Source organism: Pteropus medius, unplaced genomic scaffold, assembly GCF_902729225.1.
Source record: "Pteropus medius unplaced genomic scaffold, Ma_sr-lr_union100, whole genome shotgun sequence".
In the NCBI taxonomy this organism is placed as follows: domain Eukaryota; kingdom Metazoa; phylum Chordata; class Mammalia; order Chiroptera; family Pteropodidae; genus Pteropus; species Pteropus medius.
The window spans coordinates 16,503,238-16,516,955 of record NW_024349798.1 but is presented as its reverse complement, the minus strand read 5'-3'; the positions used below and the strand labels follow the sequence as shown (position 1 = coordinate 16,516,955).

The window sequence follows — 13,718 nt, the reverse complement described above, 5'->3', positions numbered from 1 at the left end:
CACTTAACTTCTCTGGACCTCGACTCCCTCATCTGCCTCACCGCCTACTCTCCCCCAGCCAAGGGTTTCCCACGTGCAAAACGAGCCAGCTGAGCCCCGGCCGCTTCACGCAGGTAACGAAGGAGATGGTGCACATGCCTCCACTCTGTTAAAGGTGACGTTCCACCAGGTGTGATGTGACACTATTTTGAGGACGAAGACCACCGGCCCACCAACACACGCTCTCGAGCTACTAGTAACAGGACCCTTCTCTGACTAACTGAAACGAACGTGAATTTGTTTTCGTTTTTGTTTTTCGAGAAGTACTCGTCACGTCTCTACAGAGCCTCATCTGGACAATCTTTATGTTTTTGTCTGACTTTTTAAAAATTATAGTGAGAACATTTACCATAAGATCTACCCTTTTAACAAAATGTTAAGGGTACAATACAGTCCTGTCGACTTTAGGCATGGGGTTAAAGATAAGGTCTCTGGAACTTATTCATCTGGGTAAAGTGTTACGATTTATGTTATGTTTGTGCTACTCTATTTCTTAGAGAAAACAATTATTCCTTCAGCCCCCTTCCTCTATCGAAGAGTAGAAAAATGGAAGCTAGACCGAGAGGGCCAGGTGTTTCCAGGAAAATGGGAGACTGTGTATTTCTTTACAAAAAAAAAAAGAATGTACAGTAGTTCTGCACACTCACATTTATTACCTGCCCAGGCTCACGGGTGTTAAGAGTTTGCAATCCCCTCTCCTCTGCTGTGCTCCATATATTTCTTTCTATTTAATTATTTATCTATCTATCTATCTATCTAAGTTTTATCTCTGGACACCTACCTGGCACTGTTCTTGGCACTGGGGAAACAGCACGTGACAGATGAAGTCCCTGCCCTCATGTCACATGGGGCCCACAGACACTGTGTGATGGTTTTCCGCTGTAGATCTGTCCTTCCACTAGACTAAGCTCCCCCAGTGGCTGTAGCCAGACCGCCTTGGACCTAACCCCAACCAGATGGCCTCGGGCACGTTACCAAACTTCTCCGTGCCTTGGTTTGCTCACCTGGGAAACGGGGCTGATCACTGTACCTTCCTTCCAGCGCTAGCATGAGGATGAGATAAGCTAAGACACAGGCCTCTCACGACAAACCCCCAGTGACTGGGTGCCCTCCTCACCCAGCTCTGTACCCTAAGCAGGGCCAGCTTCGCGGTGTGTGACCTGTGCGGTCACACAGGGCCCCACACTCGGCTTAATGCTCTGCTGCTGCTGTCCAGAAATTCTTGATTTTTGAACCAGGGGCCCTGCATTTTCATTTCTATATCAGTGGCTAGTCCGATAAGAGTCTGTTCAAAGTATGAATAAGTGAACAGATTTACCCAACCACAGCTGTCAGCTTGAGTATGCCACTGTCCTGCAGGACTAGCCCAGTAGGTCAGCCCTTGAGCAGAATTAAACATACCCTGTTGTGGACTCCCCCTGCCCCTTTCCTGGCTCCAGAAGCCTGTCCTAGAACCTTGAAGTTCTCATCCGACCCATCCACTTCCCAGGAAACCTGAGGTTCCCTGTGCAGCCCGCAGAGAACCCGGTTCAATTCCTCCCTCCAGGTCACAGTCTGCGCACACCCATCACCCCTCTCCCTCGCTCCCCGCTGGGCATCCCGGGACGAGGCTTCCTGTCTCCTTCATCCTCATGTTACAGATAGAGACATGGATGCTTAGAAACAATAAGGTCGATCAAGATTCCCCAGGCAGCCCGGTAACTCTGCTCAACACATTTTATAAAGAATCTCCAACTACAGCCCCGGAATCCAAACCACACAGATCATTTTCAGAGTGGCTAGTCACATAGGATAATTACAGGCTAAATCTGAGCTTGCGCTCCTCCGGCCCTAATGGCATCCCACGTTCCAACGCTCTGGCCCGCTAAGGCAGGCAAAGACAAACCCATCTCCCCGTGCCCTGCGTGCCCTGGTCAGTGGGCACTGGGCCCTTCATTCTTCAGTGTTTATGGAGAGTCTGCAACCTGCAGAAGCTGGCGATGCCAACGGGAAGAAAGCAGACAAAAGGGCCTGCCGTTCTGAGGGGAAAGAGACAGAAACGAAATAAATATATGTGTGGTATGCCAGTGGTGCTAAGCGCTATGGAGAAAGGGGGCAGAGGAAGTGAGCTCCTCCGGGGGGGAGCAGAGATTTCAAATCTAAATAGGATTGTCAGGGCAAGCCTCCATGAGAGGGGGACTCAGAGACGGGAAGAAGGAGAAGCGGCAGGTTAACGCAGAGTTCTGAAGGGCCGAAGCCCCGAGGCTCTGTCCGTGGTTCTGAAGTGGGAGGATCCCTGAATGGACTGGGCAGCTTCGTCCGATCCCACTCGCTCCCTCTCCCCAGCCCTGGTTTCTCATCTCAGTTCAGCTGCCTACAGACAAATCCAATGTATAGGTTTTCAAACAATTACTTATTGAGCCTCTACCATAGCACTGCTGTGTTTATCAACGTACTGGGGTTTTTATTTTGTTTTTATTTGGGGTGGTCGCATTTAAACTACAGTTCGCTGCAAAATTTCAGTAGCTAATTTGGCTTGAGATATCAGACCCTCGTGCCCTAAGACCACATGACTCTGTAATCATCCGTCCCTGTCGGGCCTACAGCCTAGGTGCTCAGCACAGACCTAGCCTGATGCGGCAGAGCCGCACCCCCCCATGTTTGCCCCACCCCCAATGCCTGCCTGGGGGCCCAACAACAGTGGACACATGCCCCTTGCTCGCCATGAGGGGGTCTCGTCCATCTTGAGAGACCTGGAAGAGGCTGGGAAATGCACGAAGTTCCTCCTCCCCTGAAATGGACGTGGGGGGCGGGCAGAGAGGTCTTAGGTTCTCCCTTTCTTGAGTCCACATCACACGGGTTCTTGCATTGCAGTGGTGCCATAGCCTGGCCACCGATGCCTCCTTCTGTCTCATTGCAGAACTTCCATGCACACGCACACACATACACACACACAATAACACACACACTCACCTACACACACACAACCACACACACATTACGCGCGCAAGACACACGCACACACACACGCACATTATGTGGCAAATCCACACATGCAACCCACAGCACACACGCAACCTTCTTAATATTAATAATACACGTGCAAAATCCACACACCACACATCAGCGCACACACACAAACTCACACACACACACACGCACACACTGTCTTGAGCCTCAGACAGACTTCTCTCCTTTCTCAATTCTGTTGTGGCCCCCATAGGAGCTGCATGGGGAACCCTCCACCTGCCTAACCTGAGGAGAAGGGGGTGCCCATTCACCGCAACTCCACGATAGCCTAGATCTCACCTGCTTTACCTCTCCTACCCTTCACACAACCTTCAAACACCAGGTCGCCCCCAGACGACTCCCACGTGGGTTCGCGTGTGCGCCTGGGGTGCCCCGTGACTGTGGTCTTTGTGCACGTTGATGAGGGGGCCCCGCATTAGTGCGTGTCTGGGTATGGGACGAGGGGACCTCCGTCTGCCTGTGTGAGTGTCTGACCGCGCAGGCACGCCTGGGCATTGTGCGACTTTGCGTGAATGTGGGTGAGTGTGTCCAGGGGCTGCCACGTCCTGACTCCTGACAGAAGGACTCTCTGTGGCAGGCTTCTCTCCGCGGGCCTGCATCCCCTTCAAAGGCACCCCAGCTCATGGAGGGCCCCCTTTGGCCTCCCCCAGAGTCGACACCCACACTCAGAGGCGGGCACGCTTCCTTTCAGGTCAGCAGCTCTTGAGCATCCTCACTCCGACAGCCTCCCCTCCCCTCCCCCACGCCCTAGGTGGAGAACCCCTTATGGAGATGGGCTGGAAGCACTGGCGAGGGGCAAGAGAGGCGGCCGGGGGGAGAGTGGAGAAGGCGACCTGAGGACACGCTGGAGGAGCACGGAGCCGCTGCGGGAGAAGCAGGTCCCACCCACACCACGCCCCTCCCGCAGGGGTGGAGACGGGGTGGGCTGCTCCCACCCGGGTCTTCCTCTGGGGTTCCCAGGTCCAACTCGTCTCCTGAAACTGGAGCCGGGAGAGGCAGCTGAGACCCCCTCCATCCGAGCATCCCACCCACCGCATCCAGGCAGTTGCTGATTGGCTGCGGGGAGCTGCGTCCCAGCCCCCCGGCTCCGAGGCGGGAGCCGAGCGGGTCCGGGGTGGGAGGCGCACACACCGGCTCCGGGCTCCGGGAGCCCCTCCCGAGTGAGTCCCTGCGCCCTGCGCCGTGCGCCCTGCGCCCTGCGGAAGGGCTGAGCCGGACTCGAGGCGGGCAGGTGCAGAGGGAGCAGAGGGGACCACGGCCAACCGTAGCAGCAAGTCCTGCGGGGACAGCGGCGCTACCGCTCCAGCTGCTGCCTCGGCCGCCGCCACCCGCGAGCCGGCGTCCGGAGCCGGGCCAGCAGGCCGGGCGGGCGCAGCGGGGAGCGGGGGGCGCGCTCATGGAGCACACGCACGCCCACCTCGCCGCCAACAGCTCGCTGTCCTGGTCCCCCGGCGCGGCCTGCGGCTTGGGCTTCGTGCCCGTGGTCTACTACAGCCTCTTGCTGTGCCTCGGTTTACCAGGTGAGGGGCGCCGGGGAGAGGGAGGGAAGCCAGGAGCCCCCGGTGCGGGGCGCCCCAACTCGGGAAGCCCAGGCGGGTCCACCTTCTCGGCGCGAGCCCTGGCGCCGCCACGGAAAAAGTTTAAGCCTGAAGGGCAGCTGCGGACACTGCCAGGCTCGGGGGAAAGGAAGTTGCCGTGGCGTAGCGGGGACTCGTGGTGTGTGTGCGCGTGTGTGCGTGTGTACGTGTGAGTGTGGGTTGGTGTGCGAGCGCGCGTAGTAATCGAGGATGCTGCCCAGTATCTGTGTGCGTGTCTGAGGGATCGGCGTCCGCAGGGTCCAGCGGGGGCTGCGAGTGTGACCTGACCGCGCCTGGGGACAGACGGCGACGTTGGGGCTTCGCTTCTCCCATAGCCCCCTACGTGCACCCAGCCCTGGTACACCTCGCTCCCCTGCACCGCTGCGTGTCCCTACCTGACTGCAGATGAAGCTCGAGACCCTGATGCTGGGGGGGTGGGGTCCCCGGGATGGAGCAAGGGCTGAGCCCCTGCTGCCCTCTGAACAGGAATGGCTCTCCAGGTGGGCTGGGAAGATTCGGGGGTGGCTCTGGGGTGATGCTCTGGCCAGGGCAAGAGTGCAGAGACACACACACACGGGCTGCTGACACCCACCACCTCAGCGGGGTCACAGTCTCCTTGAGGACAAGCCTTGCCCCCTGGCTTGGCCTCCGGTCCACCCGCCCTGGGCAGCTCGCTGGCTGCTGCAGGCGTCTGGCTGGCCCCGCAGCTCAACATCCTCTGGAAGTGTGGCTGAGACTTGTGCTGAATTCCTGAAGAGAGCCGCCGAAGCTGGCTGGGGAGGAGGGGGCAGGGGTGCTTGCCCTGTGAGAAAGGGGGAGGGGTCTCTCTCCAGGGGCTCCTGCTTGAGATGGCCCCTTCTTCCAGACAGTCCCCGAGACAGCTCTGTGGCAGAAAGATTCCTAAAGATCACTTACAGGCAGACGCGAGAGTTGGCACTGAAAAATGTACAGCCTAGAACTGCAGCATCATCACCCCATCATCAACTTTGGCTTCCTGGGATCCCGGGAACTTGGAAGCTGGATTCCTGGGAGCCTCGTTGAAATTTCCTTTCCAAACCATTCGAGTCCGTAGCTAGAGCCCCTGACGAGGTTAAATCCCCCGGCAAATTAGGCAGGTACAGAAAACATAAACTCACTAGTGCTGTACCCCGCCCTCCCGGCATGTGACCAGGCTTTTCTTTCTAATCGCTCCGGCTGCCCTGGGAAAGACGCTCAGCTTCGGATTTGCTCTGCTGGGGCGGCAGCACATGTCCGTGTCCTGTAATTACCTCGAGCCGGAATTGATTTCCAGCCAGTCTGCCCTCTCCAGCCTGAGCCTCTCCCAGCTCTCTTTTGGGAATAGAGTTTTTCAGAAGGTTGGTTATTGGTGACGCTCACTGAACCCGAGAAGTGACAGACTCCCTCTCACCTGTAGCCCTCACATCACGATGTACCTACCCCGCCCCTCGCCCCTCCATCTCCTCTGCTGACTGAAGTAGCCACTGGGCTTTTCTTCTGAAAACATAAAGATGGGGACAGGCTGACCTTCCAAGGGTACAGAGCAGGGACATGAGGATGGGGAGGACAGGGGCACCTCGGACACCTCAAGGTGGAAGTCAAGGCATCTCAGGCCTTCGCAGCATGCCTGCTAGGGCCTTCTCCACTTGCGACATTGGCACCTACTGTATGCCCGGCATGGTGCTAGGTGTGGGCTCATCAAGGCTGAGCCTAGGGCTTACAGACTTTGGGGGGGGGAGGGAGGGAGGAGCCTGGCTTGGGATTAGAAAGTAGAGGGCACTGATGTATTCATACATTCAACTAAGCATTAAGACCCGCCGCTGTGTACCAACTGCTGGGGAGGTTGCAAAGGGACTCAGAGACCCCCAACGTGCTGTCCCTGGGTTCGTGGAACTCACAAATGGGAGCTTACAATTCTAGAGGCAGTGACAGACGCCGAAGGATCCAGCATTCTGGAGAAGAATGACTAGAGAGGCCAGGCTTGTACGAAGGTCATGGGCTGACGACGGCTGGTTTTGTTAATGGCTAGCAAGGTGGTTCGAAGGTGAAATCCTCAAGTCATTCCTTAAAACCATAAGGGCAGGCAAGTCTGTCCTGGTAACTAAGTGCAGACGGTAGAATGAAGCAGAACCGGGTGTCAATTGATAGGCCTTTTATATCTCTGTACTTCCGTCTCCACATCCGTAAAATGGGCTTTACGAGAGGAGCTGCCCCCCTGGACTCGTGCTGCAGAGTGACAATGCTGATGGAGATGATGGCACAGGTTAGGCGCTCGGCTCGGTGCCTGACACCCCGTGCACCGCTCGCTGCCGAGCCGCTGCAGTCGTCACCAGGAAGCTGATTCGGTCGTGAGGAGGAGGGGGCTCCTCGAGGCCCCCCAGTGAGCCACGGAAGGGCCTGGGAGGCATTCAGAGGAAAGCACTTAGCTCAGCACTCGCTCCTCCAGCCAAGCTCACTACAGTCTTCCCCACCCCTCCCCGCCCCAGCCACCAGCAATTAGCAAACCCTCATCACCCTGCACCGACTGGGAGGCACGGCTATGCTGGGTGTGAAGTCACAGACCGCAGGGCTTGGTAATGCTGTTGAAAACTGAGATTTTAATTGAATCGCTTTTCCTGGCAGTAGACTCACCCCATTCCAAAGTCTCGCCATGGTGGTCAGAGATGCGGGCGGGAACGGAGGCAGGACGGGGAGTGGCTGAGTGGCTGACGGTGGGGGAGCCAGGAACTAGGGGAGAGTATGGATGCCCCCCGCCACCTTCGATCTCTCGAGTGAGACGAAGAGCTTGAGAAAGGCTGTGTGTTTCAATCCCCTGCCTCCAACGGACCGATCGGACTGGTCTTGCGTGGGATGTAGGGGCTTCTGATGTGAGCGACGGACGGAGCTCTCACCCCTCTCCGTGCCACAATTTTCTCCCGCTGCAAAGTCGGGGGAGCAGGAGCACCTACTACCCAGGCGGGTCGCGCATATGAGATACGTTAATCTATGTCGAAATGGCTCAGCACAGTGCCCGGACCCGAAAGCACTTCCAGCGCCTCCCGCTCGGTGCCTTCCGCACACCAGGTCTGTTGCTACATGAAGGGCCTCTCTTGTCGCGCTTAATCCCCAGCACGTCCCCGGGGCCTGTGCCTGGCCCTGTGAGCTTCGGAGAAGCGGAGCATCTTGTCTACACACAGTCAAGCCAGCGCGCAAACACCTGCTCGTTCCGCGGCATCACGGCGCCTTTGATTCTGCTGGCGAGCTCTCGGAAGGGACCTCGGCCCTTCATGCTGTGCGCTCAGGGGCAAAGTGGTGTCCCAGATATTCCTCAAACTCCACGTCTTTCTTCCTCCTTTTGAAGTAAGCACGATGTTCCTAACTTTTGGAAACATGTACAATAAGCGAGCGGAGCCAACGAGGGAGAGCTGGGGACACTCTCAGGACTGGGCCAGCTGGGGCAAGACAATGCAAAGCAGGAAACGGGGCAGGAGGAAAAGATGAGCCGAATGTCTGGGGAAAGAGCTCAGAAGAGAGGAGGGCGAGGCCCGTGGCCTGACGGGCAGTAAGTGCTCTGACACGTGGTCGGTCCTGGCGTTAGCCAGGGGTGGAAAAACGGTGACTGACAAGCTGGACTGAGGCCTCCAGATCTGGTGTCTTTGGCCTGTCGATTTCTTTAGAGAAGAAACGTAGTAAACAGGTTAAGAATACGAAGTCCGGAGTTGGACCTCCGGGGTTCGAGTCCTGGCTTTGCTGCTTTTCAGTTGGTGACCTCAGGCGAGTGACTTTATGCTGTGTCTCAGCTGCCCCGCCCAGAAAGCACAAATCTTAATAACGGGAGTGACTTCATAGGATTGCTGAGGACACCGGCTTACTCTAATATCAAAACTACAGACCAATATTCCTCGTGTACTTAGACATAAAAATCTTCACCAAAATATTAGCCAATCGAATCTAGGAACATATAAGAAGGGTAAATACATCAAGACCAAGTTGGTTTTACCCCCAACATGCAAGGCTGCTTCAACTTTTGAAAATCATTCAGGGCGATTCACCCTATTAATGAACTAAAAAAGGAAACCCATACGATCACTCAAAAGATGCAGAAAAAGTATCTGACAAAATTTAACATCCATGCATGATAAAAACGAATCAAACTAGGAAAAGAGAGAGAACTTCTTTAAGGTGATAAAGGGCATCTATAAATAGCCTGCAGCTAACATCACATTTAGTGACAAAACAGAGAACACTTCCCCCTTAAAATCTGGAACAAGGCAAAGAGGCCTGTTCTCACCACTCCCATTCAGTCAGCATTGGACTGGAAGCTCCAGCCAGTGCAATAAGGCAAGAAAAAGAAATCTAAGGCATACAGGAAGGAAGAAATGAAATCGTTTTCACAGAAAATCACAAAGACACCACCAAAAGAAGCTCCTAAGAACTAACAAGTTAGTAGAGCATCGGGGCACTGTTAATGTGCAAAAACTCTATTGGATGTCTATATATTAGCAATGAACCATTTGAAATTAAAAATTGGATTCTTTTTAAAAAGTAGATTTCCAAGTTTCCTTGAAAAACCAGAAGAATTGGCATTAAGCTCATATTCCCAGAAGGTAGTAATCCGCTGGAGCTGAGGACTAGGGATGTGTGTGTGTGTGTGTGTGTGTGTGTGTGTGTGTGCACGCACGTGCACACACGTACATTAAATAGGTCATGACATTTATATTATTCAAAAACCTAAAAATATAGTCGCACGTTGTAATTTCGACGCTCCCATTTTTTACCCTCCACAAAATGAGCACATTATACACACTGTCCTACATCTTGCTGTTTTCACTTGTATGTTAATCATCCATAGCGGTATCTGTGAAGATTTTCATTCGTTTATAGAGCTGCGTAGTGCTCCGTTGCATATTTGTGCCCTGATTCATTTAATAGCCGCCCCTCTCAAGAGCAAACACGCACACCCCATCCGTAACAGTCCCTCCGTGAGGCCCCTCGTTCTGCTCTGCAACCTGTCCGGCCCCTCTTAATGCACCTTTGGTCTTAAGATCTCTGTTATAACACCTGGAGAAAGAGCACTGTGTGAGGAGCCCTGGATTCCAGGCTTGGCTCTGAAAATAACTCACTGGGTACCCTTGACAAGTCATTCTTGATAGATCTGTCAAAGGCCTAGGAGAGCTGGGCTCTGCTTGTATATAGCTCAGTTGGAGACATGGCCCATAGATGGGACATGAGCACAGAACCAGTAGAGTAGCTGTGCTGGAGGCTGCCTGGCTGGCCTTGAGCTGGGGTCCAGAACAGTAGCTTTATAATCCCCACCCCTGCACTTTCTATAACGATCCCCTATCATTTCTGCTTTGTGAAATTGATTGTGAAGTGCATTAGAACCAAACGAATATGAATTTGAATCCTACATCTTACCCTTGTTTGCTGCGTGATCTCAGATATGCTACTGCACCTCTCTGAGGCCCCGTTTTCGTTCGTAAGGAAGTGGACAGTCAAGTTCGGCAGTTTAAGCAAGTGGTCTCTGATGTCAGACTGCCTGGGTTTGAATCCTGGCTCCCTGCATGCTGGTCTGCGACCTTGGGCAAATGTCTCACCCTCTGTGAACCTCAGCCTCCTCATCAATGAGATGAGATAATTATAACATCTATCTCGTAGGGTTGTTCTGAGGATTAAATGAGATCGTAAAAATGCTCATTGCCATTCTTGGCATGCGTTTGCTCTCACATAGAGTAAGAGTTCGATAGATGTTATTAACCTTCTGTGCTCCGCATTGCTGCTGTGGCGACTCAAAATAAAACACGCAAAGGCGAAGACAGGCTACAGTGCCGTGCACGTCGTAGGAGCTCAACAGATCGTAGCTGGCACTGTTTTCAATGTCTAACGTGTCGGCGCAGTCGAGCCCTGTAACTCCCCTGGAGCTACACACTGCTTTCTGCAGAGGTCGTTCCCACAAAGGCGCCCACCAGAAATGAAACTCCATGCCCTGGGAAATGGGGATGGAGCGATCGGATGGATGAAGCGATAATTCTATCATAAGCCTAGGGAATTCGTGCCCCTACGCGAGGTGACTGTGGTTCAGTGTAACCTGCAGAAATGGTGTCGGCCCGGAACACGAAATGGTCTTCAGCTAGAGCTGGTGGAGGCTGACAAGCACCAACAGAAGGGGTCAGGAACAGAGCGGGGGGTGAACACGGGTCCGGCCAGGGAACCTCCCTGTGGGCCCAAAATATGTGGGCGGTGCTGATAGAGGGTGCTAGCCCTGCACAGGACACCAGGAACCGCTGGGGGCGGGGAGGGTAGCTGTCTTGAACCCAAATACCTCCAAGGGGCACTAAGATAATATAAATGAACAGAGTGGTCCAGCTTTAAATGTTTCACCTGCCCAAAGAATCATGCTTCCCTGCTGTTCTTCTGACAACCTGTTTCCCCTCTGAGACTGAGACACATGTTCCCAAAACACTGCGTTTTCCTCTGAACAACTGCTAGCTCTTATGGAGCCCTTAGCACGTGCCAGAGCCTTCGAAGTGCTTCACATCTGTTAACTCATTTAATTCTCATGAGAACCCTCTGGGGCATGTGTAATCATTATGCCCACCTTCCAGATGATAGCGCTGAGACTTGCCCAAGGTCACACGGCTAAAAACTGACAGCACGATATTCAGTCCTGCTAACCATCTGTAGTATAAGAAAGTGGCAGCTTGCCCGCAATGACAGCTGACAACTGACCCTCGGTCTAGGTCGAGAGGTGGGGGCGACAGACCATAGGGACGAGTGGGGGACCGAGCAAAGCAGAAAATACCGCTGCCACTCAGCTTTCCAGCCAATGGTCCAGTGTTGCCCAAGTGTTCAAAAGGATCTAGAAATCCTGATTTATTTTATATGAAATGTGGCGGTGTTTCAATGTTTGGCAACTAATTCAAAAATGTTAAGAACGCTATGCAAGGCAGCACGGCGTGAGCCAAATCAAACACGTCTGCGGGCTTTATAGGGCTGACAATTCACACACTCCGGAGTGGGCAAGAAACACCAAGAGGGTCGCAGTGGGTGGAGGATGAAAACAAGAAGCTGGAGGGAGGAGTGAGAACTGATGGCGATGGAGACCCGTTGGGAAAGCATCCAACGCAGGAAACCAGGGACCTGGCACAAACCACAAGGAAAGCTCCAGGAAGCGCCACGACCTGCAGCCGACAATGTCCTGGAACACGAACCCCCCAGGTTTTCAGAATAGAAAGATCCTTTAGATGCTGACGGCATGGGGGGTTAGACGCGGGGGCTCAGTGATCCCCGGACCCGGATTCAAATGCCAGCCTTGTGGCCCCCTATTGGTGGGGCTCTGGCAAGTTGCCTCGAGTCCTCTGAGCCTCCGTGTTCCTCTCTGCAAAATGGGAGTGACGGGGCCTTTCTCACAGTGTCTACGGTGTGGACAAAATGGGACAATCGGTGGTGGCTCGCACAGGGCACAGAGCCTGCCAGTCTGTGGCTGCTGTTTTTCGATGAGTCTAAACACCCCCAATTTTACAAAATGAAACTGTGACTTTACCCAAAGTCACAGAGCTAGGAATGGCAGAATCTAAACCCAAACTTAGTTTTTCCAATTCTTGTTTTTTTTCACTTTTTCACAAAATCACACTGCTAGCGGTGTCTTAGGAGGAGGCAAAGTGACAGGAATAAAGGAAAAAGAGGCTGTGGAATTTTGGAGCTCAGAGTGATTATCTGGATATTGGGGCGCGGTGTTGTTGTTGTTGTTTTCTGTAGGATTATTTCAGGCTGGTACCAGGCTGCAGCATTCAATTCCTTTTCAATTATCTTAATCCTTCTGATTCCATCAAAGGGAAAGGCTTGGTGTGTCTCCAACACCTTTTCATACAGCTAAATCTCCTTTTTGAACAGACCTGAGCAGGCCTAGGCTGACACCTTGGCAGGCAGCAGTACCTAGCTGGAACTTAATGGCACTCGCCTATCGTCACAGTGTTTATTTTAAGGCCACCTTTTGTTTATAGCACGGAGGCGGGGTTGTCGTACATCCGTGCTGTGCGATATAGTAACCACCAGCCACATGTGGCCATGGAGCACCTGACATCTGACTAGTGCAGCCGTGGAACCAAGTCTCATTTCGTTCCGATCGATTTACTGTTAAAATCTGATACTCGGTTCAGTCATTGGAAAATCACTGAGCACTTGGAACAACTTGGGTATGTGAATCTACTTCTTCAACTGTGCATTTTATGACATCTAAACAGAGATCAAGAATTTCCAGTGAAGATTAGCATCCATCTGGAGATATGCTGGAAGTATAAAATACATACCAGATTTTGGACATTTAGTATGAATAAAGTTAAAAAATCTCATCGATAATTTATATTGATTACATTTTAGGTGAACGTAGTTAAATAAAATATATTGTTAAAATTTATTTCACCTGCTTCTTATTTTTTCCATGTGGCTGCTAGAAAAATTGAGATTTATGTGGCTCGCATTAATTTTAGATGGGACAGCAGTGTTATATAAAATATAAATTCAAAAAGAAGAGACGAAACGCTTTAAAACAAAAATGTTACATAAATAACAACATAGGGAACGCAAGAATATAGCAAAAATCATGTTGGTGGACCAGTCACTAAAATCTGGGGCATACTGACATAATACAGTGATTTCAATGAGAACACTGAGGCCCAGAGAGGGCGAGGAAGTTCCCTAAGGTTACACAGCCAATTAGGAGTTACCCTGACCCCAAATCTTCTAGACTCCAAATCCAGTGTGCTTTGGCCACTTCAGCAGAGATGATCCTGCCCTCTCCACCCCCACAAGAGAAACGTAAGGAAGGTAGGGTCTGGGTGTGGCAAGGACATGGCTGCCTTGGATCCTAGTGGGATTCAAAGGGAGAGAACTTCTCTGTGTGGACAATGCAAGGATCTTTGCTTTTCTATAAAATGGAAATAGAAAGAATGACTTGGGCCTTTCGTGAGCAAAGGCCATGACCAGCTGAACTACGCTGGGAGGATACTAGGACTTTTAGCTCAAACGTATGTTTTCGTTTTGCCCGATGAAAAAAGATGAGAGGAGAAACCAGACAGCACAATTAGACAACTGCATCTGCATTCACTGACTCACCAC

The 13,718-nt window shown here is 52.6% G+C and overlaps 1 protein-coding gene and 1 long non-coding RNA gene across 3 annotated transcripts in view; one reads left to right on the top strand and one right to left on the bottom strand.

Annotated features, from left to right (window-relative positions):
* The window catches only part of LOC120620467 (uncharacterized), a 260,449-nt gene that overhangs the window by 144,526 nt on the left and 102,205 nt on the right, over positions 1 to 13,718 (bottom strand). The gene's annotated exons all lie outside the window — the stretch shown is intronic.
* The window catches only part of GPR139 (G protein-coupled receptor 139), a 33,531-nt gene continuing 23,968 nt past the window's right edge, over positions 4,156 to 13,718 (top strand). Inside the window, exon 1 of the mRNA XM_039885493.1 lies at positions 4,156 to 4,568. Within this exon, the coding sequence (XP_039741427.1) occupies positions 4,445 to 4,568 (124 nt within the window). The 5' untranslated portion in view covers positions 4,156 to 4,444. The remainder of the gene's footprint in view (positions 4,569 to 13,718) is intronic.